This window comes from Trichomonas vaginalis, chromosome IV (genome assembly GCF_026262505.1).
Source record: "Trichomonas vaginalis G3 chromosome IV, whole genome shotgun sequence".
Classification (NCBI taxonomy): Eukaryota; Parabasalia; order Trichomonadida; family Trichomonadidae; genus Trichomonas; species Trichomonas vaginalis.
Window position 1 is genome coordinate 17,023,667 of NC_067206.1, and position 26,358 is coordinate 17,050,024.

General features: G+C 33.1%; 13 protein-coding genes, 1 non-coding gene and 3 pseudogenes across 17 annotated transcripts, besides 12 other annotated features; 9 read left to right on the top strand and 8 right to left on the bottom strand.

Moving 5' to 3' along the window:
- Positions 1–44: part of a mobile genetic element that runs on past the window's edge.
- Positions 1–44: part of a terminal%2Cinverted (terminal inverted repeat of LTR286 transposon ID:TVAGG3_0110070) that runs on past the window's edge.
- Positions 45–114: 70 nt separating this feature from the next.
- Positions 115–1,082: a mobile genetic element.
- A 57-nt stretch (positions 1,083–1,139) lies between these two features.
- Positions 1,140–1,192: a mobile genetic element.
- Positions 1,140–1,192: a terminal%2Cinverted (terminal inverted repeat of LTR286 transposon ID:TVAGG3_0110090).
- Positions 1,193–1,805: 613 nt separating this feature from the next.
- On the top strand, positions 1,806–2,146 carry TVAGG3_0110100 (annotated as a pseudogene). Its single transcript has one exon. A coding segment is annotated over exon 1 (341 nt).
- A 326-nt stretch (positions 2,147–2,472) lies between these two features.
- TVAGG3_0110110 lies at positions 2,473–3,176 on the top strand (annotated as a pseudogene). Its single transcript has one exon. A coding segment is annotated over exon 1 (704 nt).
- Positions 3,177–3,587: 411 nt separating this feature from the next.
- On the top strand, positions 3,588–4,325 carry TVAGG3_0110120 (DNA/RNA polymerases family; the record flags this gene model as incomplete). Its single annotated transcript, XM_051223126.1, has 1 exon — positions 3,588–4,325. A coding segment is annotated over one exon (738 nt), but the record flags the coding sequence as incomplete, so codon positions are not given.
- Positions 4,326–4,347: 22 nt separating this feature from the next.
- Positions 4,348–4,587, bottom strand: TVAGG3_0110130 (uncharacterized protein; the record flags this gene model as incomplete). Its single annotated transcript, XM_051223127.1, has 1 exon — positions 4,348–4,587. A coding segment is annotated over one exon (240 nt), but the record flags the coding sequence as incomplete, so codon positions are not given.
- Positions 4,588–4,617: 30 nt separating this feature from the next.
- TVAGG3_0110140 (uncharacterized protein) lies at positions 4,618–4,884 on the top strand (the record flags this gene model as incomplete). Its single annotated transcript, XM_051223128.1, has 1 exon — positions 4,618–4,884. One exon carries the CDS (start codon positions 4,618–4,620, stop codon positions 4,882–4,884), a length of 267 nt encoding a protein of 88 aa, XP_051108114.1.
- A 1,403-nt stretch (positions 4,885–6,287) lies between these two features.
- Positions 6,288–6,340: a mobile genetic element.
- Positions 6,288–6,340: a terminal%2Cinverted (terminal inverted repeat of LTR286 transposon ID:TVAGG3_0110150).
- A 70-nt stretch (positions 6,341–6,410) lies between these two features.
- Positions 6,411–7,378: a mobile genetic element.
- A 57-nt stretch (positions 7,379–7,435) lies between these two features.
- Positions 7,436–7,488: a mobile genetic element.
- Positions 7,436–7,488: a terminal%2Cinverted (terminal inverted repeat of LTR286 transposon ID:TVAGG3_0110170).
- Positions 7,489–8,055: 567 nt separating this feature from the next.
- Positions 8,056–8,442, top strand: TVAGG3_0110180 (phage tail repeat-like family; the record flags this gene model as incomplete). Its single annotated transcript, XM_051223129.1, has 1 exon — positions 8,056–8,442. One exon carries the CDS (start codon positions 8,056–8,058, stop codon positions 8,440–8,442), a length of 387 nt encoding a protein of 128 aa, XP_051108115.1.
- Positions 8,443–8,614: 172 nt separating this feature from the next.
- On the top strand, positions 8,615–10,145 carry TVAGG3_0110190 (uncharacterized protein; the record flags this gene model as incomplete). Its single annotated transcript, XM_051223130.1, has 1 exon — positions 8,615–10,145. A coding segment is annotated over one exon (1,531 nt), but the record flags the coding sequence as incomplete, so codon positions are not given.
- A 1,059-nt stretch (positions 10,146–11,204) lies between these two features.
- Positions 11,205–11,794, bottom strand: TVAGG3_0110200 (annotated as a pseudogene). Its single transcript has one exon. A coding segment is annotated over exon 1 (590 nt).
- A 113-nt stretch (positions 11,795–11,907) lies between these two features.
- On the bottom strand, positions 11,908–12,138 carry TVAGG3_0110210 (protein of unknown function, DUF4106 family; the record flags this gene model as incomplete). The annotated part of the gene is made up of 1 exon (XM_051223131.1): positions 11,908–12,138. The coding sequence occupies one exon, from the start codon at positions 12,136–12,138 to the stop codon at positions 11,908–11,910; it is 231 nt and encodes a 76-aa protein (XP_051108117.1).
- Positions 12,139–13,177: 1,039 nt separating this feature from the next.
- Positions 13,178–13,415, bottom strand: TVAGG3_0110220 (protein of unknown function, DUF4106 family; the record flags this gene model as incomplete). Its single annotated transcript, XM_051223132.1, has 1 exon — positions 13,178–13,415. A coding segment is annotated over one exon (238 nt), but the record flags the coding sequence as incomplete, so codon positions are not given.
- Positions 13,416–13,888: 473 nt separating this feature from the next.
- On the top strand, positions 13,889–14,266 carry TVAGG3_0110230 (uncharacterized protein; the record flags this gene model as incomplete). The annotated part of the gene is made up of 1 exon (XM_001583771.2): positions 13,889–14,266. One exon carries the CDS (start codon positions 13,889–13,891, stop codon positions 14,264–14,266), a length of 378 nt encoding a protein of 125 aa, XP_001583821.2.
- A 165-nt stretch (positions 14,267–14,431) lies between these two features.
- On the top strand, positions 14,432–14,872 carry TVAGG3_0110240 (uncharacterized protein; the record flags this gene model as incomplete). The annotated part of the gene is made up of 1 exon (XM_001278799.2): positions 14,432–14,872. One exon carries the CDS (start codon positions 14,432–14,434, stop codon positions 14,870–14,872), a length of 441 nt encoding a protein of 146 aa, XP_001278800.2.
- A 514-nt stretch (positions 14,873–15,386) lies between these two features.
- Positions 15,387–15,726: a mobile genetic element.
- A 20-nt stretch (positions 15,727–15,746) lies between these two features.
- Positions 15,747–16,686: a mobile genetic element.
- A 483-nt stretch (positions 16,687–17,169) lies between these two features.
- Positions 17,170–17,370, bottom strand: TVAGG3_0110270 (intracellular transport of viral protein in host cell; the record flags this gene model as incomplete). The annotated part of the gene is made up of 1 exon (XM_001301169.1): positions 17,170–17,370. One exon carries the CDS (start codon positions 17,368–17,370, stop codon positions 17,170–17,172), a length of 201 nt encoding a protein of 66 aa, XP_001301170.1.
- Positions 17,371–17,523: 153 nt separating this feature from the next.
- Positions 17,524–19,491, bottom strand: TVAGG3_0110280 (uncharacterized protein; the record flags this gene model as incomplete). The annotated part of the gene is made up of 1 exon (XM_001301168.2): positions 17,853–19,487. The coding sequence occupies one exon, from the start codon at positions 19,485–19,487 to the stop codon at positions 17,853–17,855; it is 1,635 nt and encodes a 544-aa protein (XP_001301169.1).
- Positions 19,492–20,221: 730 nt separating this feature from the next.
- TVAGG3_0110290 (protein ubiquitination) lies at positions 20,222–22,234 on the top strand (the record flags this gene model as incomplete). Its single annotated transcript, XM_001301167.1, has 1 exon — positions 20,222–21,397. The coding sequence occupies one exon, from the start codon at positions 20,222–20,224 to the stop codon at positions 21,395–21,397; it is 1,176 nt and encodes a 391-aa protein (XP_001301168.1).
- A 1,833-nt stretch (positions 22,235–24,067) lies between these two features.
- TVAGG3_0110300 lies at positions 24,068–24,147 on the bottom strand. The gene has a single exon. It is a non-coding gene; the product is annotated as a tRNA-Leu (tRNA).
- Positions 24,148–24,935: 788 nt separating this feature from the next.
- Positions 24,936–25,883, bottom strand: TVAGG3_0110310 (uncharacterized protein; the record flags this gene model as incomplete). Its single annotated transcript, XM_001301166.1, has 1 exon — positions 24,936–25,883. One exon carries the CDS (start codon positions 25,881–25,883, stop codon positions 24,936–24,938), a length of 948 nt encoding a protein of 315 aa, XP_001301167.1.
- Positions 25,884–26,358: the final 475 nt, after the last annotated feature.

A 26,358-nucleotide genomic window follows, 5' to 3' on the forward strand; every position in this document is an offset into this window, starting at 1 on the left:
CTAAAAATAATACTGAATTTTTTAAAAAATCCAAATGTAATAAATGTAAGTGTTTATTCCTTAACTTCCTTTTTGTGATTTTTTGAATTTTCTTGTTTTTGAAATTATTTGTTAATCTCTAAGATTTTTTTCGAAGCCTGGTTCAGCGCAGAGATCTTTTGTCCATTTGGGGCCTCTTTCCCAGGCCTCAAATGGAGTCAATTTCTCCCCAAAGAGTTTGAATAATGCGGAGTGTTTCCATACCCTATTATACTGGGAAACAACATTGGGGATGAACTCAAAGACGTTCACTCCAGGGTTTGTCTTGAAAAGAGTCTCCCAACTCCTTTCAATTTTTCCATTTTCCTCTGGAGAGTACGGATGAGTTTTGAAATGTTTTATATTGAATTCTTGGCAAACCGCTTCAAAATCTTTTCCAATGAATTCTGTTCCATTATCTGTGAGAATTCCATGTGGAACTAATTTGACTAAATCAATTGCGTGACGAAATACTCTGGCAGTATTTTTCATTTCTTTTGTATCGAAAACATCCCAGCAAATAATGTATCTGCTTCTGTCATCAAGAAATGAAATTAAATATTGAAGGTTACCGTTATCGTCCTTCAGAAATTTCAAATCAGTATGCCACAATTGATTAACATATTGAGCAACGTATTCATGTGGATGTTCGTCGATTTTCTGATGCCTGTGAAATGTAAACAAATGTTGTTGATTGAAAATTTTGAAAGCATCGTTGAATGTAAATCTTTCGACTTTTTCGAAATATGATTCTTTGATCCTTTTGTATCCAATGTCATATTGTGCTTTAATTTCCAAAATTTTGTATACATCTTCCTCAAAAATTTTTTTCTTTGGTCTTCCTCTTTCTTTTATTGGATAGCCGAGTAGTACGAAAATTTTTTTCAAACGTTCTTTTCCTATTGAAAGTGTTTTTGCCGTATCTTCGAGAGTTACATTTGGATTATTAATGTATTCTTGATATTTTTCTTCAATTACGTTGAGAACCTGATCGGCGGGAACGGTTGGGAGTTGAAAAGTTTTAAGATCTTCTGGGTTTTCGAGACGAACCAAGATGTCTTCCATTTTTTAATTTGTAAATTTTTCAATTTTTCAAAAGATAATTTAAAAATACTAGTTATTTGATAAAATTTGTTTATTTTAAATAAAACAATTTTTTTTGAAAAAATTATATTAATGATTTGAAGGCAAAAGCCAAAAACTTAATAGATAAAATGCTCTTTCTATATAGATCAACTTCTATTATTAAATTTATAAAAATGGAGAGATTTTGCAAATTATTTTCTAATATATTATATTTATAATCATTTTATTTATCCCATTAATAATTGTGAACCCAGAACATCTTCCCTTCAAAGTGCCAAGCATCAACACACATTCTCACTCACAAATTTTTAAAACTCATTGCCAAAAATTTAAAAAACTCACAATTTTTTTTAAATTGATAACCCTCAAACCGTTTCCAATCAATAATTTGAGAGTCTATATGATAATGTAAAAGTTAAAACATTCAAGTATTTAAGTATTTCTTTAAAATATTAAGTTTTTTATTTTTCCAATAAAATTCTAATATCAAATATTTTTATTTAACGATTAATTTTATTTATATTTTTATAGTTTTTTTAAGAAAAAATATTGTTAGGGTTTTATGGATTTTCAATTAATATACAAGATAATTCATGAATGTATATATTTCCAAGTTTTTAAGGATGCAACACTTTACATTTGTAAACTGTCAAAAATGAAGTCACGCTATTTTTCATGCATTACAGCTTTGGAGACAACAGATGGAAAAGTTTACTTCACTGACCAACAGTTCATTATAGAACATCTCATTGACTTAGAGTCGAAATATTCTAAACTTTACAACAAACACAAAAAGTTGAAAGGAAAACAAAAACAAATGGCATATGATATTTATGAAGATGTTGACGACACAACTGTTCCTGCAAGTGAAGTAAAGTCAGAGGAACCGAAAAGTGACGAAAAACCGATAGAAGAAGAGAAACCAAAAACTGAAGATAAACCAAAACCAAAGTTTAGTTTCCAAACTAAACCAAGTCAACCTTCATTAGCTGGTATGGGTTGGCGTCAAAGACTTATGGCAGCAGGCGGTTATGTAAAGTAAAGAAAAAATATTTTTTATTTTTATAAAAATGCCCCATATAGAATGGATAGAAAGTCTGCTAGAATAAAAGCAGAGTTACAAAGATATGGTTGGAGAGTTTCGAAGAATTTTAAATATAGGAAGGGAAGACCCATAAAAGTCTATGACAAATTGTCTGGTCTTCGCTACGAAATGGATTTGGAAACAGCACGTGCCAATTATCCAAACAGACTAGAGAGGTTAGAAGAAGAACGTCTTATGGACATGCCTTTCGATGTTAGTGAACCTCAAGTTGAAGGACACGACGGCTTTGCCAGATTCTACTGGAAACATGACGAACAATTGCATCCTTTGAGAAGGAAAAAAGGAAAAGGTGAAGACGCACATGCTCCCATGGAAAGAACAAGATATGCATATGAAAAGTATCGTGAAGTTAGAAGTCAAATTACATCTGGTCGAACCTTTACAGTAAACTTTGACGAAGGAAAGAACAAAGAAGGCTTCATGGAGTACTTGCTGCAATTCAAGACGGAAATAAGAAAGGACACAATCTCAGATTGACCATAACAGATTTGGATGGTCACATTTACTATGCACATGGCAATGAACAAACAGCCGCAAAACTTCTTGACGCTTTCAAGACTACAAAGAGAGAACAAATGGTTGACTCCGACTCAGACATTTTGAATGCAATTGAAGGAATTGCAAGTGTCAAGTTCGAATGGTACCAACCTAACCCTCAAGCAGTCAGACAACATGCTGGATACTTCCCCTTCATAAATAAGTCTGACATTGACTTGACAAGGTATGGAATTTACAATTCAATTGAAACAATTGTCAATGAACCTTGCATTCTTACATGTCTCAGGAACTCTGGTCTTGTTACAGATGAGAAGATGAAGTATCTTGAGTCATGTGTGAAGACAAGGTACATTCTCAGAGGTCAATTGGCAAAAATTGCACCGTTGGCAAATGTCAATATCCGAGTCAACATACCTACAGCTAAAGGTTCTTCACATGACGACTATGTTGTTGACAAAGACTTACCATGGTTGAAGATTGTAATTGTCCACAACCACTTCATGTTGAACGAAAGTCTTACAAACCCATTCTTTGGTAAAAGTAAGTGCAACATTGTCAGAGCTGTCAACATTCTTTTCAAGAAAGGTTTGTTGGAACCAATTCCAGATGACAAGCTGACAGAAACTTTTGTACCAAAAGACGAAACAAACTTTTCATTGTTAGCAAGACCAAAAGTTGTTCCAGACAAAGTTCTAGTACAAAAGAAGTACACGGTTCCACAAGGGGTTGGTATGTTCGATACCAACCTGAACCAGAAGAACTTCCAATGAGGTTGCAAGAACTTCAAGATGCTATAAACAAACTTCCATTGAGACATCCAATTGACGTCAAATTATATTGGAGAGCATCTGAGTTAGGTCAGAAGGTTTTATATGAAACAGGTTGCTTCGACGATGTTTATGAGATAACAGGAGAAGTTTCTCAGAAGATAAGAGACTCACTTGAATTTCCACAAACTGGACCAATTGGTTGCAACAAGTTCGACTCAGATGAAAAGATATACTATGTCGACCTTAACGCTGCATACATGAGGTTTGTCCAATATATTCCGACTGGAATTCCAAACGAAGATGGTGAGTTCCCGGGAAGGAACTATACAGTTGGAAAAGTCATACAACAACTGTATGATATTAGGAAAGCTTCAAACCCCAAACTTGCAATGACACTCAAATTGCTTATGAATTCGACATGGGGATATTCCATTAAGAAACCTCAAGAGATGAAGAGTAAACATTATGAGAAGGTCGACAACTTTGTTGAAGGGTTTTCTCCTTTTGTTTTGAAGTACGAATTCACTCAAGGTCAAAGTGGCTTAGTAACCACATTAAAACCTATTGTCGAACATTGGTCTTACCCTCAGTTCGCAAAGGCAGTCCTTGACAACTACAATGAGTTCTTCTCCGAAGTCAAATCCAAAGTCAAGGTTTACTATGAGAACATTGACGCACTCATGACGAACGAAGAAGGCTATAACAAACTCATTGAAATGGGAATGGTCGGTGAAAAGATGGGTCAATTCAAATTGGACAAAATTTTCACCGAAGTTCATGTCCTCTCCAAGCGTAAGTACTGGGGTGTTAAAGAAGATGGTGAAATAGTTAAACATTGCATGAAATAAAAAATTTTTATTCGAATTTGAATTTAAATGTGGGAATTCTTGGGAACGGGAAAGGCTTATTTACTTGAGGAACAGGTAAAGGTGGTGGAGGTGGTGGCAACCAGTCCATTTTATATTCCTTCCTAGCTAATTTCCGTTTAATTTCATGGTCGCCCTCGGAGTCTTTGAATCGGACAGGTCGAGTTACACCATTCTTGGTCTCAAACTCATATATAACCTGTTTGTCTGTATTTTCGTCGACTATGGCACGAGACACGAACATTGACCAAACGGACAAAAAGTGTCATTTCGGATGGTCAAGCAGCCAATCGCATTCGAGCACTTCGAAGAAGCCTTACGTTCCAAGGGAGAGGGTGTCTGGTGCAAGGCAGAGGTCATGAGACTCTACGAGCAGTACATCCTCAATGCCTGGGAGGACAAATCGTCCTTGAATTGGCAATTCTACCAACTCCTCTGGGACGACCTCCTACGCAACTGGGAAGATAACGAAAGAGCCCAATTCAAAGGTCGGGAGCTAATTTTCCAAATTACCATTAATAGTGCCTACTTATCCAACTAAACACTTAAATTTACTTGGGGTTTCCCCCTAAAATATTTTTTTACTCTTAGAACCACTCGAGGTTCTCCTTACGGTTGTTGAGCTTGTCACCGTCAATGTGTCTGACCTTCGTCTTCTTGCCTGGATTTGGAACCCATTGAATTGCGACAAGCTTGCCCATGGAGTGTTGTGCATGAAAAATAGCGTGACTTCACTTTTGACAAAAAGTGACACTATTTCTGATGGTTTTGTCATTTATTTGTCAGATTTATAAATGGATAATAATGCTGTAAATCAGATATTAATTAAAAATATTTAAGATTTATGTTCGAATTGAAAAGCAAAATGATATTTTTTTAATTGAAAAACGTTAATATCTGATATTTTGAAGTTTTTAATATTTGTTAGTATCTTAAATTATTGAATGCATACATTTTTTATGTTCTCAATTTTAAAAAATTGTGAAGAATTTAGTTTTTTGGAGATGGATGTTTAATATTTGTGAGTGAGAATGCAAGCAGGAGTTTGGTACTTTAAGGCTAGGTTGAGATAGATTTCCCATTATATTATCTGTGAATATTTTGCTTGAAAATTCAAGATATAAAAATATATTATCAAAAAATTTTATATTTTTAAATACAATAGGGTGGAAATATAGTACGATGAGATAGCAATGATATATTTTATAATGGGAGGTAATCTGAAGATAAGTAGCAAATTTTATGCGATTTTGATTGGGAGTTGGAGGGTGTGAGTACTATAGCATGTAATAGTATCTCACACCCTCCAATTCTTCCTATGGCGCCGAAAAATTTTTGGTGAAATGCGACGACATTTCACCAAAAAATTTTCGGCGCCATATAGAGAACTATAGTCTGCGAGGTACTGATTCTATCTATGTACCTCGCAGACCATAGTTCTCAGCCAAAATGTCAAAAATTTCGGAAATTCGAAATAATTTTTTTTGAGAAAAAATTAACCGTTTAACATAATATTTATAATATTGCTTATTCAATTAGACGGATTAAAAATTATATGTTTTCTTTTTATTTTTTCAATTCAATTATTAGCTGACTCGAATTTGTATAAGTTTTTTAAAATAGATATCAAAAATTAAATATAAAAAAGAAAACAATTAAGAATATTAAAGTAAATTCTTTATTAAGAAACAATAAAATGAAAATATAAAACTTTGTATGATTTGAGTGGATATTGAGAGTAATTTGTGAGTGTGCTTCAGCTGCATATGTAAGATTGTTCGGATTTAATTAAAAATTGTAAATTTTTTGTCTTTATATCAAACTATTCGACAAAACTTTGTATGATTTGAGTGGATATTGAGAGTAATTTGTGAGTGTGCTTCGGCTGCATCCGCTAATTCCTTCTTCATTCTTAACATTCTTTGTTTTATTTAGAACTATATTATCTTATTTCTAAAAATAATACTGAATTTTTTAAAAAATCCAAATGTAATAAATGTAAGTGTTTATTCCTTAACTTCCTTTTTGTGATTTTTTGAATTTTCTTGTTTTTGAAATTATTTGTTAATCTCTAAGATTTTTTTCGAAGCCTGGTTCAGCGCAGAGATCTTTTGTCCATTTGGGGCCTCTTTCCCAGGCCTCAAATGGAGTCAATTTCTCCCCAAAGAGTTTGAATAATGCGGAGTGTTTCCATACCCTATTATACTGGGAAACAACATTGGGGATGAACTCAAAGACGTTCACTCCAGGGTTTGTCTTGAAAAGAGTCTCCCAACTCCTTTCAATTTTTCCATTTTCCTCTGGAGAGTACGGATGAGTTTTGAAATGTTTTATATTGAATTCTTGGCAAACCGCTTCAAAATCTTTTCCAATGAATTCTGTTCCATTATCTGTGAGAATTCCATGTGGAACTAATTTGACTAAATCAATTGCGTGACGAAATACTCTGGCAGTATTTTTCATTTCTTTTGTATCGAAAACATCCCAGCAAATAATGTATCTGCTTCTGTCATCAAGAAATGAAATTAAATATTGAAGGTTACCGTTATCGTCCTTCAGAAATTTCAAATCAGTATGCCACAATTGATTAACATATTGAGCAACGTATTCATGTGGATGTTCGTCGATTTTCTGATGCCTGTGAAATGTAAACAAATGTTGTTGATTGAAAATTTTGAAAGCATCGTTGAATGTAAATCTTTCGACTTTTTCGAAATATGATTCTTTGATCCTTTTGTATCCAATGTCATATTGTGCTTTAATTTCCAAAATTTTGTATACATCTTCCTCAAAAATTTTTTTCTTTGGTCTTCCTCTTTCTTTTATTGGATAGCCGAGTAGTACGAAAATTTTTTTCAAACGTTCTTTTCCTATTGAAAGTGTTTTTGCCGTATCTTCGAGAGTTACATTTGGATTATTAATGTATTCTTGATATTTTTCTTCAATTACGTTGAGAACCTGATCGGCGGGAACGGTTGGGAGTTGAAAAGTTTTAAGATCTTCTGGGTTTTCGAGACGAACCAAGATGTCTTCCATTTTTTAATTTGTAAATTTTTCAATTTTTCAAAAGATAATTTAAAAATACTAGTTATTTGATAAAATTTGTTTATTTTAAATAAAACAATTTTTTTTGAAAAAATTATATTAATGATTTGAAGGCAAAAGCCAAAAACTTAATAGATAAAATGCTCTTTCTATATAGATCAACTTCTATTATTAAATTTATAAAAATGGAGAGATTTTGCAAATTATTTTCTAATATATTATATTTATAATCATTTTATTTATCCCATTAATAATTGTGAACCCAGAACATCTTCCCTTCAAAGTGCCAAGCATCAACACACATTCTCACTCACAAATTTTTAAAACTCATTGCCAAAAATTTAAAAAACTCACAATTTTTTTTAAATTGATAACCCTCAAACCGTTTCCAATCAATAATTTGAGAGTCTATATGATAATGTAAAAGTTAAAACATTCAAGTATTTAAGTATTTCTTTAAAATATTAAGTTTTTTATTTTTCCAATAAAATTCTAATATCAAATATTTTTATTTAACGATTAATTTTATTTATATTTTTATAGTTTTTTTAAGAAAAAATATTGTTAGGGTTTTATGGATTTTCAATTAATATACAAGATAATTCATGAATGTATATATTTCCAAGTTTTTAAGGATGCAACACTTTACATTTGTAAACTGTCAAAAATGAAGTCACGCTATTTTTCATGCATTACAGCTTTGGAGACAACAGATGGAAAAGTTTACTTCACTGACCAACAGTTCATTATAGAACATCTCATTGACTTAGAGTCGAAATATTCTAAACTTTACAACAAACACAAAAAGTTGAAAGGAAAACAAAAACAAATGGCATATGATATTTATGAAGATGTTGACGACACAACTGTTCCTGCAAGTGAAGTAAAGTCAGAGGAACCGAAAAGTGACGAAAAACCGATAGAAGAAGAGAAACCAAAAACTGAAGATAAACCAAAACCAAAGTTTAGTTTCCAAACTAAACCAAGTCAACCTTCATTAGCTGGTATGGGTTGGCGTCAAAGACTTATGGCAGCAGGCGGTTATGTAAAGTAAAGAAAAAATATTTTTTTATTTTTATAAAAATGCCCCATATAGAATGGATAGAAAGTCTGCTAGAATAAAAGCAGAGTTACAAAGATATGGTTGGAGAGTTTCGAAGAATTTTAAATATAGGAAGGGAAGACCCATAAAAGTCTATGACAAATTGTCTGGTCTTCGCTACGAAATGGATTTGGAAACAGCACGTGCCAATTATCCAAACAGACTAGAGAGGTTAGAAGAAGAACGTCTTATGGACATGCCTTTCGATGTTAGTGAACCTCAAGTTGAAGGACACGACGGCTTTGCCAGATTCTACTGGAAACATGACGAACAATTGCATCCTTTGAGAAGGAAAAAAGGAAAAGGTGAAGACGCACATGCTCCCATGGAAAGAACAAGATATGCATATGAAAAGTATCGTGAAGTTAGAAGTCAAATTACATCTGGTCGAACCTTTACAGTAAACTTTGACGAAGGAAAGAACAAAGAAGGCTTCATGGGAGTACTTGCTGCAATTCAAGACGGAAATAAGAAAGGACACAATCTCAGATTGACCATAACAGATTTGGATGGTCACATTTACTATGCACATGGCAATGAACAAACAGCCGCAAAACTTCTTGACGCTTTCAAGACTACAAAGAGAGAACAAATGGTTGACTCCGACTCAGACATTTTGAATGCAATTGAAGGAATTGCAAGTGTCAAGTTCGAATGGTACCAACCTAACCCTCAAGCAGTCAGACAACATGCTGGATACTTCCCCTTCATAAATAAGTCTGACATTGACTTGACAAGGTATGGAATTTACAATTCAATTGAAACAATTGTCAATGAACCTTGCATTCTTACATGTCTCAGGAACTCTGGTCTTGTTACAGATGAGAAGATGAAGTATCTTGAGTCATGTGTGAAGACAAGGTACATTCTCAGAGGTCAATTGGCAAAAATTGCACCGTTGGCAAATGTCAATATCCGAGTCAACATACCTACAGCTAAAGGTTCTTCACATGACGACTATGTTGTTGACAAAGACTTACCATGGTTGAAGATTGTAATTGTCCACAACCACTTCATGTTGAACGAAAGTCTTACAAACCCATTCTTTGGTAAAAGTAAGTGCAACATTGTCAGAGCTGTCAACATTCTTTTCAAGAAAGGTTTGTTGGAACCAATTCCAGATGACAAGCTGACAGAAACTTTTGTACCAAAAGACGAAACAAACTTTTCATTGTTAGCAAGACCAAAAGTTGTTCCAGACAAAGTTCTAGTACAAAAGAAGTACACGGTTCCACAAGGGGTTGGTATGTTCAGATACCAACCTGAACCAGAAGAACTTCCAATGAGGTTGCAAGAACTTCAAGATGCTATAAACAAACTTCCATTGAGACATCCAATTGACGTCAAATTATATTGGAGAGCATCTGAGTTAGGTCAGAAGGTTTTATATGAAACAGGTTGCTTCGACGATGTTTATGAGATAACAGGAGAAGTTTCTCAGAAGATAAGAGACTCACTTGAATTTCCACAAACTGGACCAATTGGTTGCAACAAGTTCGACTCAGATGAAAAGATATACTATGTCGACCTTAACGCTGCATACATGAGGTTTGTCCAATATATTCCGACTGGAATTCCAAACGAAGATGGTGAGTTCCCGGGAAGGAACTATACAGTTGGAAAAGTCATACAACAACTGTATGATATTAGGAAAGCTTCAAACCCCAAACTTGCAATGACACTCAAATTGCTTATGAATTCGACATGGGGATATTCCATTAAGAAACCTCAAGAGATGAAGAGTAAACATTATGAGAAGGTCGACAACTTTGTTGAAGGTTTTCTCCTTTTGTTTTGAAGTACGAATTCACTCAAGGTCAAAGTGGCTTAGTAACCACATTAAAACCTATTGTCGAACATTGGTCTTACCCTCAGTTCGCAAAGGCAGTCCTTGACAACTACAATGAGTTCTTCTCCGAAGTCAAATCCAAAGTCAAGGTTTACTATGAGAACATTGACGCACTCATGACGAACGAAGAAGGCTATAACAAACTCATTGAAATGGGAATGGTCGGTGAAAAGATGGGTCAATTCAAATTGGACAAAATTTTCACCGAAGTTCATGTCCTCTCCAAGCGTAAGTACTGGGGTGTTAAAGAAGATGGTGAAATAGTTAAACATTGCATGAAATAAAAAATTTTTATTCGAATTTGAATTTAAATGTGGGAATTCTTGGGAACGGGAAAGGCTTATTTACTTGAGGAACAGGTAAAGGTGGTGGAGGTGGTGGCAACCAGTCCATTTTATATTCCTTCCTAGCTAATTTCCGTTTAATTTCATGGTCGCCCTCGGAGTCTTTGAATCGGACAGGTCGAGTTACACCATTCTTGGTCTCAAACTCATATATAACCTGTTTGTCTGTATTGTTGTAAGACGAGTTACGGAAAGTGAAGGAGGAGAGATTCCCCTTAAAATACCAGGCTATATCTCGTTCACCCATTGACTTCCATTGCGTCTACAACTCTTGGAATTGTGGTTGTAAGTTTATGAACCACCTATCTGGATTAGCTTTATGACCCATCTCATTGTAGTTCTCATCGTCTGCAGAAACAAAAGTAGGTTTGTTTCCATCTTGGTTAGGTTCTGAATGAACTTTAAACAATGTTTCATTTCTATATGTTTTCTTGAAATTTTAACCTTTTATCTTCACCGAGTTCATCCGAAGATTGAACGTTAAATGCTCGTAAGTAAAAAGGGTTGTTGTATTTGTGTACATTTTTTTTCAGTTCTTCCATTCTATGCTGAATATTTTCATCTGGTGCTGGAGTCTTTTGTATGTCGGCAAACATTTTTCGATATTCTTCTACTATGTCAGCCGAATTTTTTTTAGACTCTTGGAAATATTCCATATTCTCCGCATACTCTTGTTGAGGGTCAAGATTTTTCGGCTGTTCCAAATCTTCATCTAGTTCTGTGAAGTTAGTTTCCAAAGGAAGGACTTGTTCGTTTCCTTCAGGCTCTTCTAGCTGTTGTTGCTGAACTATTTCTTCCATGTCTGGTTGTATCTGAACTAGTTCTTCCTGTGGAGTTTCTTGTACCTCATCTGCTGGCATTTCATATATTCCGAGACCGTTTTCAACAAGTTCCCTATTTAAGTCATTCGCATTCATAAGCCTTTGTTCTTTCGTTCCGTCTCTATTTTTACGCGTTTCATGAAGATAGTTGAATTGTCATTTAGCTCTGACACCAAATATCTCGGAGTAAATTCGTTCATGTCATTTGGATGATATGCTATTAAATCATATCCCTTTGCGAGCTTGTATTTTCCAGGTTTGAAATTATATCCGATTTGGTGTTGAGCCATAAAGCTAAATAGGTTCGGGTCAGTATTTCCTTCATTGAACTTTCGAATAGCTTCTTTATATCTGTCACTAAAGTCAATAGTATCTGGGTAACCATACTCTTCCTTAAGCATTTTTAAGAATTCTTGGTTTCCTTGTTCTCTACTTCTTTTATGTCCTTGCTCTGTTTGTGGTTGTTGTTGTGCAGGGTTTTGAACTGTTGGTTGCTGTGCTGGTTGTGGAGGTGGTTGTTGTGCAGGGTTTTGAACTGTTGGTTGTTGTGCTGGTTGTGGAGGTGGTTGTTGTGCAGGGTTTTGAACTGTTGGTTGTTGTGTTGGTTTTGGTGCATGCCTGTGTCTGTGTCCATGTGACGATGTAAATGTTTTAGGTAGTCCTGGTGCAGGTGCTTCTCTTGGAGGGTTTGGTGGTATATAAGTTCCACTAGCTAGTATATAAGTTCCACCAGCTGGTATATAAGTTCCACCAGCTGGCAACTATGTTCCATCTGCAGCGTAATGTCCTACCTGACTTTTCGTTTTTAAGAAAGCATTTACTAGGTCTGTTTTGGTCTGTTGTAACTCTTTTTCTTGACTTTTCACAACAGTTGCTCTAACGGCGTCATAGGCACTTTGAACTGCCTGTCTCGTTGCTGCATCTGTTATTTTCGTCATATTTTGTGCTACTTTCTTTAACTCTTTGTCGAAACCTTCAGACTTCAGTTTTCTTCCAGATGAGAAGTCGTTCACTTGTTTCACCTTACTATGAAGAGCTTCGAAAGCGTTCTTAAAGTCAGCATTTGTTAAAGCTTCATTTGAACTGTCTTCATCCGCTTTGTTTTTGTCCTTATTGACCCTATGAGTTGGGCTGCTTTAGCGTTGGCTTGGGCATCTAACCAGTCATTATTAGCTTTTATATATTCTGCGCTTTTCATTGCCTTTTGCATGGCTGCGTCGTTATTTTTACTTTCTTGTGCTAAGTTTTCATACTGTACGGTTTGGTTTTGCAACTGTAAAAGTTTTTCTGCCTTTACATTTGCTTCAACTTCTTTTTTATACTCTCATCGCTATCCATATATGTCTTCAGGGCTTTTTGTTTTATCTCTTCATCTTTCAGTATTTTATATTGAGTAGTATGGTTTTTCAAATTTATGACATCTTGTTCCATTTTTGCTACTTCTGCTGCTTTTTCTGACACTTTTTTCGCATATTCCTCTGTACTTAGTTCTTTCAGTTGTTCTTCTTTCTTCTTTTTCTCTACGTTTAACTCATTGAGTTTCTTTGTGTGTCTGTCATATTCTAGTTTCTTTTCGTTTTCACTTATTTGCTTCTGTATGTCTAGTTTGACTTTTTGACATCTGTTATTTGATTTTTGAGTGAACTCAAATTCATTTGACTTTGAGGGTTATAGCTGTTCGTCTGCAGCTCCACCATAGCCTGCCATTTTCGCTAAAAGTGCCGCTCTTAAACCTCCACTCTGTGCACCAACAACTCGGTTTAAAAGCATAGGATTGCTTGACATTTGTTGCAACATAGTGGGGTCATTCAGCATTTGTTGTTGCAACTGTTGTTGTGGTGTCAGTTTTACTATTGGATGTTTCAATGCTCTCTTCCTCTTACGTATATTCTTACGTAGCTTACGTGGCATTTTAAGTGAAGTTAAAAAGCGGTTTTTGACAGATGTTTATATGACACTTTTGTTTCAGCTCAAAAAACTACTCGGTCAAAGTGTTGTCAGTTTTGTAAAATATTTGTTATATCGTTCTATAATATTTTTTTAAAGTACTCAAATATATACTTTAGAAAAGTGGGTCTATCTCTTATGAGCGTTGACGATAGACCATTATTTGTTCGAGCAAATATATACTATCGTATGTTAAAAATATTTTGACAAGTGTAAAGTATGTGTAAGCTCCTTTCTGTCAAAAGTTTGTCCGATGGTGAAAAAAGTATATATAGAAAACAAAAAACGTTTATAGTTCATTCAATATTTGAGATGGAACGGTTTGCCAACGGTAACTATTAAATAAAATAAAAAAAAAATGAGGGGTTACCGTTGACGAAAACGGTTTATTTTAAACTTTTCTATGAGTAGTCGAAAAAACAGTTTATTTTTGTCTAATGGCATTCGCTAGCGTGTTCGCTCCAAATTCACCTGAAGAAATTGCTTGCAGACTTTCAGCGCCCACAGGTTTAGAGCCTCAATATCAAACTGCAGCATCTACACATTCTCCAAGCAGAACAGACAATTCAAATTCAAATTTGTCCTGCAATTCGCTCAATCCAAAGCCATTTCACTACCAAAAACAATACCAAACGAGCTCCGTATTACAAAGAACCACAGCAACGCTGAACTACGCAAAATACTACTCAGATTGTCTGAAGAATACTTCAATTCAAAGCCAGAAGAAAGAGTTGCTGCAACTTTTAACAAAGAATATTGTGAACAACTCAACAAAGTTCTTGCAGACTTACCAAACTACAAAAAGAAACACCTGACCCATTCGAATTAGGCGACACAATTGTCAACTATTTTCCAACAATAACAAAGATAGTGTTTGACAGAACTATATGTCAGCTTATTGAAAGTCTTCCACCCAAAGCTGCAAAAAAAAGTCGAACAGTTTTGTGTCGAATTCAAATTAAAGAGTTACGGATATCAAGATGACGAAGAAGAACGTGAGTACGGACAAGAAAACAGCAAAATGGCAATGTCTTAGCTCACTCAACCCCAAGTTCAAACCATTATTTTACTCAGACAACAACACAATTCAAGTACGCAAAATTGCTATTCATTTCGTTAACCAAGCAGAAGACATTGAAGAAGGAGACTCTATCTCAGTTTATGTTTGCTACTGCAAATTTTTCAAGGACGAATTTGGAGGACCAATTCTCATGCATGTCTTCAAGCCACATCAGCAACTCTACGTTGAAACTGAAATAACACTCATGCATGGAATGTATCTCAAGTTTGAAAGCCAATTGGAAAACACATACAACATTTGGCTTTCATACATTCAATTCGATACACCAGATGACTTTGATGTTGAAGAAGAAGACTCTACTCAAGAAGATGAACCACAAGACTCACAATTTTCCGAATAAAAACCTCATTTTATACTAAACATCTTCGGGGCTAGAAGGGGCGCAGCCCCTGGAAGCCCACTACCTTTTTTTTTTTTTTTTTTTTTTTTATTATTCGTTACTGTTGCATGCTAAGTTCGGTCAACGATAGGAATTGAGGGGAAATTAATCGTCGAGGAAGTACGATTATGTAAAGTAAAAAATGTTGTGGGATTTTTAATATTGTATATAATTATAAATAAAATTTTTGTGAGACATTTTAAGAAGCACATATAATTTTTGAATTTAAAAATTAAAGTAGTGTTGAATGAATTTATTGATTAATTTAATACGGATATTTCTCAAAATTAATCAAAATAGGTTTTCAGAGAACTTTTGAGATATCTTTCAAAATGTCTTTTTGAAAATATATAAGTATTATATCAAATTGAAAAAAGGTATTTATCAAAATTCTAAATTCTTAATAAAAAATAACTTTTCAGAGGATTGTGATTTTGAAAGCATGAGTAATAAGTAAAAATATCTACGATTTTAATGAGGGAATTGTTCCTTATGAGGTATACATTATAACTATATACCTCATAAGGAACAATTCCCTCTTGATAGCTGGGAAACTTTCTCTGAATAACTTATCATTTGGAGAAAGTTTCCCAGCTATCTATAGAAACTAAAGGCTGTGAGGCACTAATATATAATCAGTGCCTCATAGCCTTTAGTTTCTTATTAAAAACGAGAAAACTTGTTCGAAATGATAAACAATTTCGAACAAGTTTTCTCGTTTTAAGGAGGGAATTGTTCCTTATGAGGTATACAGTATGAATATATAACTCATAAGGAACAATTCCCTCTTGATAGCTGGGAAACTTTCTCTGAATAACTTATCATTTGGACAGAAAAAGTGACACTTTACATGGCAAAAAATAGAGCCTTACTTTTGAGATACTTGAGATTGAAACTGAATCTTATGAGGCGGTGATCTTGAATCACTACCTCATAAGGTTCAGTTTCATATAAAATTTGTTGCAATTTGTTATTCTTTTGCAATTATTTCTTATAAGATTTTACATCTTTTAGCGGGGAATGTTTGTTATCATGTATATATTATAAATATCTACACGATAACGAACATCCCTCGCTAAATTGCTGAGAAACTTTGAGGAAATGTCGAACAATTTCCTCAAAGTTTCTCAGATTTATATAGATCACTAGAGTCCCCTAGGCACTGATTCTGGTTCAGTACCTAGGAGGCTCTAGTTCTCTAACGAACTGATAAAATGTTTTTAAATTTTTGGATATTGCTACCTGTGAAGCACTGACTTCAAGTCAGTACCTCACAGGTAGCAATTACATTGAAAGATGGGAGAAACTTTGTCCGAATGTTAAACTATTCGGACAAAGTTTCTCACATTTGTAGTGGAGATGGAAGGCTTTGAGGTATATTGTATTAATATATACCCCAAAGCCTTCCATCTCCACTTGAAAGTGTCCCAAACTTTGGTTAATACTTTGCAATTAACCACAAGTTTGGACACTTTCTAGAAGGAATTGGAGGGTAAGAGATATACGTTCATATGGTATATCTCTTACCCTCCAATTCCTTCTTAAAATGGGAGAAACTTTGTCCGAATGTTAAACTATTCGGACAAAGTTTCTCCCATTTTTTGAAGGAATTGGAGGCTATGAGATACTGATGCAATGTCAGTAACTCATGGCTTCCAATTCCTTCCTAAAACTCATAAAAGTGGACATTACATGCATATAAAATTTGACATGTAAAGTCCACTTTTTGTGAGCGGGGATTTGACTCCGTCAAATCCCCTTTTTCGTTTACGAGAAAGCCAAATTCTCTCAAAAAGTTAAGTAGGACAAATTTTTAATAAAAAAAATCCAATTTCATTATGAATGTTAATTAATTTATATAATTATTGAATAAAAAATTTTCTTTGAGATTATGAAAAGTTCTTTGAAAAGTTATTTTTTCTCATTTTTAAATATTGTATTAGCCTATTTATTTATAATCCAAATTAAATAACTTTAAATTCAATATTTAAAGAATAATTTTGAAGGAATTGAGTTACTTCCCCCGACGATAAAATTGAGAGGTTTACATTTTGACCGAACTTAGCATGCAACATTACCAATATTAAACAAAGTTCGAAAATAAAAAAACAGAATTTCATATAGAGAAGAAAAGAATTTGAATCAAAATAGCTAAACAATTGCATTAATATATGCAATAAAGAGTAAGATTTGATTATTTTCCTTTCTAAGTTAGTTCATTTGAGAGAATGGCGTATAATTTTAAAAATGAAGAATATTTATTGAACAGCAAGGCCATAAATTGAAACAATGCAGTGCATTGACTCGTTTTTCCAACGAACTGTAACCATGCCATCAGAATTTGAATCCCAGTAGCAAGATGATGAAACATGGAGACCACCTCCTGCTTTTTGGAGGATAAGGCACTGAGAAACAAACTTGTAAGCTGCGAAGCGCTCGCAGAGTGTACGAAGTGTCATTTCGAGAATTTCGCTGGACCATTTGTTTACAGCACTATGATCATAAACTTGGTTATTAAGGGTGTTCTGGATTGATTGTTCTGTGATAGAACGATAATTCTAAGATTGAATTCAAGAATTTTTTTTCCACTCTCCTATAGCAATTCCAATAGCTAGATACTAAAAGCATGAATTGATAAATTCTGTTAAGTTTATAAAATCAATTTCAAGAAATACATTTATCGCATTGAGTTAGCCAGACGAAAAAATACACGTGTTGAATGGGGCAATTAACACATCATTACAGTGATCATATTCAGATTTGCCAAATCGGCTTTTTGCGTAAAAATGTTGATATTGTCCCATTCGTTATCTTCTCCATCCTGAAGTCTTTGAATTACTTGCTCGGTGACAGTTTCAGGATCAGGAGGATTTTCCATAAAAATATTGTTAAAAAAGTCAACTAATTTACAGAATAACAACCATACGTAAATATAATATTTTTATTTGTTTTGTTCACTAACAAGTTTGCTCAACATTTCAGCTCCAGGTTCACCTGAAGAAGAAGGCTTCTTCGGCTGTTTTAGAGTAAGTTCGGAGATATGCGCGAACACTTGGCCGATTTGTTGCTCAATTTCTTCAAACCTTCCATCAAACATTTGCTGAGTTCTTTGTATTACATCAGATAATTCCTTTTTCGTCGCATAGTTTGGTCTATTCTCCGGAGCCTCGAAGAATTCTATCCTTGTATCAAATTCATCGACCTTTTTTCTGAAATCATTTTGTAATTTTTCGACAGAAGTTGTTAATTCAGTATATCTTTGCGATATCTGTGATATCTGTTCTGCAAGTTGAGATCTAGTTGCAACAGCTGCATTGTTTACAGCATTTAATCTTGCTTCTAATCTCTGAACTCTTTCAATTTGGCTTCTTACTTCAGCCAATTGGGCTTTAACTGTTCCTGTGATTCTATCAAGTTCTGCTGTGCAGTTAGTTACTGTTTGGTTCACTAGATTTCCCATTCTTTCGGATTGTTGCTGTAATTGTTGTGTTAAATTAGTCTTCAACTCATCATAACGAGCAACAATATCTTGTTCACTGTTTAGACGTGCTTGCGATACAGAGCTTAGCGCTGTCTCTAAGCCTTGGCTTGTTGTAACTATATGGTTTTTAAGAGCTTGAATTGTTGAATTTACATCACTTTCCAATGTTGAAAACTGGGCATTCGAATCTGCGACAAATTGATCCATTCTTGCAGCCAATTGGGAGAAACCATCAGCTGAGGAAGCACTGCAGGAGATGAGACCTTCTTTAGCAGCTTTTGATAAGGCCATTAAGGATGTTTGGTACTGATTCTTTGTCGTTGTTAAAAATGTCAACATTTTTGAAACAACATCTGTTGTTTGACGATTCACGTCATTAACTTGCTTCTGTATTTGTTGCATTGTTTGCTGCCTGACCTTAGATTCGTTCTTAAGGGCGGCTCCGAGCGATGCAGAGGTAGATCCAAACGATGCAACAGTTTCACCTTGAAATTGTGATAATTTTTCATTAAAAGCACGTGTTAAGTTCTGTATTTCTGTTCTAAGAGATCGAAGAATCTCATCTGCCTGTCCCATTCCCGCTTCTAAGCCATGTAATCTTGCGGTAGCATTATCAAGAGTATCTCTCTGCCTTTGTAGTTCAGCGTCGATTTCAGCAACAGATGTGCGTGCTGTTGTTGTTAAGTCTCCGTATCTCTGAAGAACTTGACCGATATTTGATGATGCATCTGCGAGTTTTTCATTCAAAAACTGCAATTTGTTTTGTGCTTCGCCAGAAAACTTATCAAATTTCTGTCTAACGCGTGTTACATCATCTTCTACTGGTTTAACAGCATTAGGTATGTCTGCAACAACGACTCTCTCAATCGAAGTACGCAAATTTTGTAGTGTAGTAGCCATGCCTGGTAATTGTGATGATTCCATGTGCTTTAAACTTTCCAATATCGATTTAATTGATGAATTTTGTTGTCGAATTTCTGTTTCTAATTGCATTGCTTTTGAATCAAGAGCAGGATCAACAGTCTGTGGTTGTGGAGGGGCTTGATATGGGCGAACTGCAACTGTTCCGGGAGAATTGAAATCTTCTTCACTCATTTTTTCAAAATTTTAGGAAAAAAAACGAATTCAAAAAAGTGACGTTTATTTATTTTTCGAAATCAGCTCTTCTCAGGCCTTTCTCTTTGCAATGATCAAGTCACGGTGACAGCTGTTTGATTTAACATTTATGACGTTAAGGTTGCAATAATTATTCTCGAACTATAGAATAATGGTAATGTATGGAGATAATTCGAGCAAATTGATATTACTAACATACACCCTTTTACCTCACGGATAGAAGGTTATCTGTCTGCCGTAGGAGCTTTGGAAGTATATAAATTTTGGATTTGCATTAGATCTTCTCTCCACCTTCAAGAATATCGAAATTTTACTATATTAATTAGTATTAATAACGATACCATTGAAGTTAAAACTATGCATTTCAGCAATGAGGCTGAATTTGCTATACGCTACTTTTTTAAGCAAAACTCCAAAGTATTGCAAACAAGCGTAAATAAACAAATAGAATGAGTCTTTGTTTTTAAAATATAAACAATGTTATGAAATATTGTAATTCATAAGCTGTTTAGCCTTCTTTACCTGATATTTGAAGATAGTTCTTGATTGAGCCTACGATCTGTGAGATATAATGAGATTTGCCTCCAATATGATGAGAATTTTTCAGTCATTGTAAATTTACGACTTGTGAAACTGGAGAATTTTAATGATCATAATAAACAGATGTTTCTTGAATCCATAAAATTTTTTCAACAATTTTTTTGCCATTTTGGATGATTCAGAATTTCGAGTATACCTCGAGTCATATTGATGAATATTTAGAACAAGAAAATCTTTTTAATGTATTCGATGAAGATGATTTAAAAACAATACTTAAATCTGCAAAATTAACTCCAAATTCATACAATTCTCTTCTTAAACAAGGAAATAATGCTATTGGAGCAACAAAATTATACAAATGCGCTCGAAATGTGATTGTTAACATGAATGATTATCAAGATGCCGTTTCTGTTTTAGATTTGATGAAACGTTATCTAAAAATTCAACTATTAGATAATGTTATTGAAATACTTAATCAACATGATAAACATTACCAGGATTTACTCAATTCAGTTCTCCAACAAAATGAAACAAATCTCCAAAAAATTTCAAAACTTGAACAAGCAAATGAACGTTTACTCAAAGAAATAGAAGAAAAAGAAGCAGAAAAATCTCTTACTAGTAATCAAGAGAAAAAAATTCTCTCAAAAATTAATGAATTCAAAGCATCGGACGATTTTGAAAGTATTTACGCATTTTTTGATGATCTTTCTAAACAAAATAACAACAAGATGATCAAAAAAGCATGTGATGAGGGACTTTTAGATAAAAATGGTCAAAAGGATAGAAATATATTACAGCAATCAGCATTTAGAGGAAATGTTGGACTTGTTAAATCTCTTATTCAAAGTGGATGTGACAAAGAATCAAGGACAGTGAAAGGAAATTCATTACTATTTTTGGCATCGATGAAAGGACATCTAGAGTTAGCGAAATATCTTGTATCTATTGGAGCTAATATAGAATCAAAGAATAATATTGGTGATACACCCCTTATTTCGGCATCAATAAATAATGAAGTTGAGTTAGTAAAATATCTTATATCGGCAGGTGCAAACATTGAAACAAAAAATAACAAAGGTAGTACAGCACTCATTCGAGCATCAGGATATAATAGAATTCAAGTAGTCCAATATCTTGTATCTGTTGGAGCGAACATAGAAGCGAAAACAGTAGAAGGAAATACAGCTCTTCTGTGGGCATCGATTGAAGGTAATATTGAAGTTGTAAAATACCTTATCTCTATTGGAGCTAATAAAGAAATCACTAATAATAATGGAAGCACTCCGTTATCAAGTGCAAAAAAATATGGTCATAATGACATTGTTAATTATCTCCAAACAATTTGAAAGTTGAATTTGAGACAGTAACTTGACATTAGTACTTTTCTCATTTGAACAAAGGTTGTAAAACTCTTAACCTTAAAAATTTTTGGACCCCCTGGAGGAATCCTGATCGAGCAAGTTTGGAGTCTCCCTCCAGGTGAGGAACATGCAAACGAGAGAAGTGTTTAACACTTCATAAAGTATCTTATGGATATGGTTAGATATATAGTTCTACTTAATGGAAAGAATTAAATTGAGTTAAAGTAAAAAATGGAGTTATGAACTCATTTCGATATAAGATGTTTCATTATCATATATAGTAAATGTTTTTATTCAAATTAAGCTTAGTTAGATTTTAATTAAAAATTGGCAATTCCGATTCGCTTTTATTTTGGAGGGTATATGCGTATCCTGAAGCTGGTAAAGTGGTTCGATGGGTTTGCAAATCTGTCTGTACAATTTTTCAAAACGATTTGTAATTTCCGTTTGAATAGATAATTAGTATAGCTTGTAATGTCAGTAAAGTCAGTTTGCTTTAGTAAATGAAAATAAAGTTGATTCAAGTTGATTAATCTTGATTTCGGTGTTAATTGAATCAGGAATTAACAGATTCAGCAATTGTTTTGAATTTTGGAAGATAGGCGCACTAAATTATGGTTTTTAAAAACATTATACTATGTTTTTCTAAAGAGGAAAGCTTTGTTGATAGCAATTCGTAAAATGAGGAAAAAGTACGTTAAACTTTACATGGCAAATTTTGAAAAACTTGGGAAATAAAAATAGCCAATATTAAGTAAATTAATATCTAATATATAAATAAAGAATATTAAAGTAAAAGAATTTCAAAATTATATAATTCCTATTAAAATCGAATAATTTAGAGTCAATTTACAGGAGCACTCATAAATATGAGCGTGACTAAGAAATTAAAAGTTAAATTTAGTCTGAAATTTTGTATATATTACACAATTAATACAAGATAATAAGTAATTGGTTCATTTATAAGATTAAGTCAAACAGTTTAATGTCATATGTATTTTTATTTTAAAATTTGAGTGGCTAATGAGCTATATTTATAATGCTAACATAAGTATCGAAAAATAATAAATAATTAAATATTCGAAGCATTAGATTTTACCTAAAAAGTGATATTGTATAATAATAGGAGCAATCTGATGCAAAGAATAGCTTAAACTCAACAATTAATTTGCCCAAAATTGTGTGGAAATCATCATATACCTAAAATATTTTGAAAAGCTCTGTCTCCAGATAGCTTAATGGATATTGCATGAGAAATATAATAAAAAGTACGTAGTTCGAATAATTACATCTTTGTTTTTTTCTTTTTTTCAATTAAATTTGAATATGTTTTATTTTTCAAGAGAAATGAGAGAATTCTTGTCTATTAACGCTGGAGAAGACTCTGCTTCTAATGAGTGCTATAATACATAATGTTGTAGTATGATACTTTCTCACCAGCAATGCAAAATTCTATATTTCATTTAAATTATTTTTAATTATTTCAGTTAATTCGATTTTTGCAAAGGTATTTAGTAATATCATGATAAATTTGTCCATTTCATATAACAAATATGAACAAGATAAGCATTTTAACACTTGCCAATATTTTTTTCATGTTTTGATAGCTCAATATGCAATGCCTGTTAATATCTTAAATATTAAGTTCATTTTTACTTAGAATGAATGTTATCCTAGCAAATTAAGCAAAATTATATTCTAATTATTGGAAATAGAATTTAGTTTTATAGAGATTTATTAATAACATCAAATGCATGCATTCTTTATAATCATGAACCAGTAATAAATATCATCGATAAGCAAATGTTATTCAATATTTATATGAATCTCATAAATCTTTCTGGAATTTATATAGTTACTTAATAAGTAATAATTTCTCAGCAATAAATGTCTCTTATCTCCGATAAAAGATGAATGATAAATATTATAATGCTTATCCAAAACTTTTATCTCAGTTTTGATTTTGCCAAAAGCTTGCACATTGTGTATTAAGCAACTAGTTTTATGAAAAGATATATACAATATCTACCTAGAACTAAAAATCCAATGATTCTAAGTGAAAAAGAAAAAACTTAGTACCATGATATTCGAACTACATTCCTTCAGTCTACCAGTTTATTCCACTAAGCTAAATCTGACACGTAAACTTTTTTAAAACTTTTGGTATATGATCCTTCTCCACCCGGACTTAATTTAGCTAATTTCGAATTTCATAGGGGTTTTACTAATATAAATATACTCTATTGACAAAACTAAAACATATCCTCTATTTCAAATTCGCATAAATTCTTCTACACCGCTATTTATTTTTAAAATCAACATTTTTTTGAAATTTTTCGAAAATCTAACTTAAAATTGAATGCGTTTTTCAAGATCTCAAAACTCAGCAGACAGATTCGAAAAAAATATCAGCCATTTGTTTCAGAATCATCTAATGACCATATCCATAAAATTAGAAGCAAATCGGAATTGGGAATCTTAGTTTTACAACCTTTATTTGAACTTGCTCATGGTAAAGTTATTTGCTCTCATAAAGTAAACATTATTGACATTATTTCTAATATAAAATATGAAAATATCACTTTATAGATATAAGATCCCTGAGAAACAATGAGTTATTTATCTTAGCAAAAAGCAAAAAAAAACTTTAAAAAATGGTCACTCTGGGGTTCGAACCCAGGCCCTCGCGGACCAGTGCCTTAAACTGGCGCCTTAGACCACTCGGCCAAATGACCCTGACATATTTTTTGTAAAACAATTAATTGGTAATGATTAATCAAAATTTTCTCCAAAATCTTACATCAAAGTGTCAAAAAATTTCAATGAATAACTCCTTTGATTCTATTGAAGCAGACTATATTGCGATTACCACGAAAATTAAAGATTTTAAACCAATTGATATTACACCTACTAAACTTATCATGGCGAAGAAATTAACAAGAAAAACAGTTCCGGTATCACCAAGGAAACCTGTACCGTTATCTGTTGTTGGACATAAAGTTGTTGCAGAGTCTGTATCAATGATTCCTCAGAAGCACGATATTGATGAGCATCCTATTTTACCAAAATTAACTCAATATAAATCAATTTTCCCCAATTATCCAGCTCATCATATAAGGAATTATTATGCTCCAGTACAAAGACTATATTCAATGAAATAATCACCTCTTTTAGGAGATAAAACGGAAATCAAAATTTCCTTTATTTGTCCGCAAAGTACAGCAAATTTCCTTGAAATTTGGAATGATTGTGGTTCTTCTATATAATACTAATTAAATCATAAATTGTTGTTAGAAATCTATAAAATATAACTACCTTTCAAAGATTTCTAACAAATTTAGTGAAGGATATTTAAATTGCCTTGTCCATAGACCGAATGTTAATTACCCAAACTAAAAAGGAAAAAAAAATTCTATAAAATAATTATTAGATAGTAATTCTATGCTTGTTGCTTATACATAAAAAATTTATCATGAAATTAAAGCTAATATAGACATTTACAAACAAAGAATAAAAAATATAGTTAATTAAAATAACAGAATGAATAAGAATTTTGTATTTGTGCAATTCCAAGTTTTGGATCTGGACTTTCAAATAATCTAACAACTGAAATTTGATCATTCTTACCGATATTATAAAATATTGGTTCTCCAAAATGAATTGAATCATATGAGCATGTCATAAGATCTTTAACACGCAATATTGCTATTTTATGGATTTTATCTTGCGGTAGAACGACAAAATAGTTCTGGCCAAGAAATGATTTGACTTGAATAGCATTCTTAAGAACATCCATCAGCATATTCGTTTCGCATTGTTTGACTGCAATAGCATCTGGATTTAAAGCTGATAAAGCATAATTTGATAAAATTATCCCTGTAGAAGGATTGGGATTCTGATTTTTATTATCAAGTGAAGATCCATATCCTATAAGTACTTCTTTTAATGGATCATGATCCTTTTGAATCTCTTTTAATTGCGAATTAAGATTTGAAATATTAATGTATGTATTAGAGTCGGCAAATATAAACCAATCATAATCTATATAGTTATTTTTGAAGTGCTTGACTGAGTTGCAGAATTTCACACAATGATCAAAGTCATCTAATTCAAAACCTTCTGTAAAATTAATGATTTCCAATCCATTAACAGGAGACTTGAAAGGACCTAAATAATTCCTTTCATATTTTGCAGTAAAATCTTTCAATTGTTTTTCCCAGAATCTCATACGATAGTCAGGATTGTGTTTAGTTGAAGAATTCATTGGAACATAGAATACAAACGATGAATTCGATTCGATTTTTTGTCTGATTTCTCCATATGCCGACAACCCATCTCCTTCACCTAATAAATAGAAAAGGTGATAGTAGGTAACAAAGAATAGGATAGGTGATGAAATAACAAAACATAGCATCAGAATAAAATACGAAAATTTGCCTCCAGATCCGAGAATTTGAGACAAACTTTGCATCAATGAAACTCTTAACCTTAATTTTTTTCGCCACCCTTGAGGAACTTTGAAGGAGTAAAATCAGGGTATCCTTCACCAGATGAAAAATGCAATCGGTGAAAGTATTTATCACTTCAGAAATTCTCATTTAACTAAGGGTTTGAATATAGGTTCTGCAGAAGAAGAGATTTGGATTCGATTAATAATATCATCCATATATTTTGGAATGTCTTACTGAAGTTACACCCGGAATATCAAACAAATCTGAACTGGGGAACCTGCAATCCATAATTTTGAAAAAAATTGGTTTCACTAAAATAATAACTTTGGGTATGGGATACTATTACATCTATTGATGCTTAAATTTCCGCATGCACAAATTTTGTGTGTTCTAAAATCCAATTTTCAAGGAATCCTGCCATCATTCAATGAAAGTATATTTTTTATACGCACAAGTCCATATATGTAAATATTGCTATATACGATTTCCTTTTAA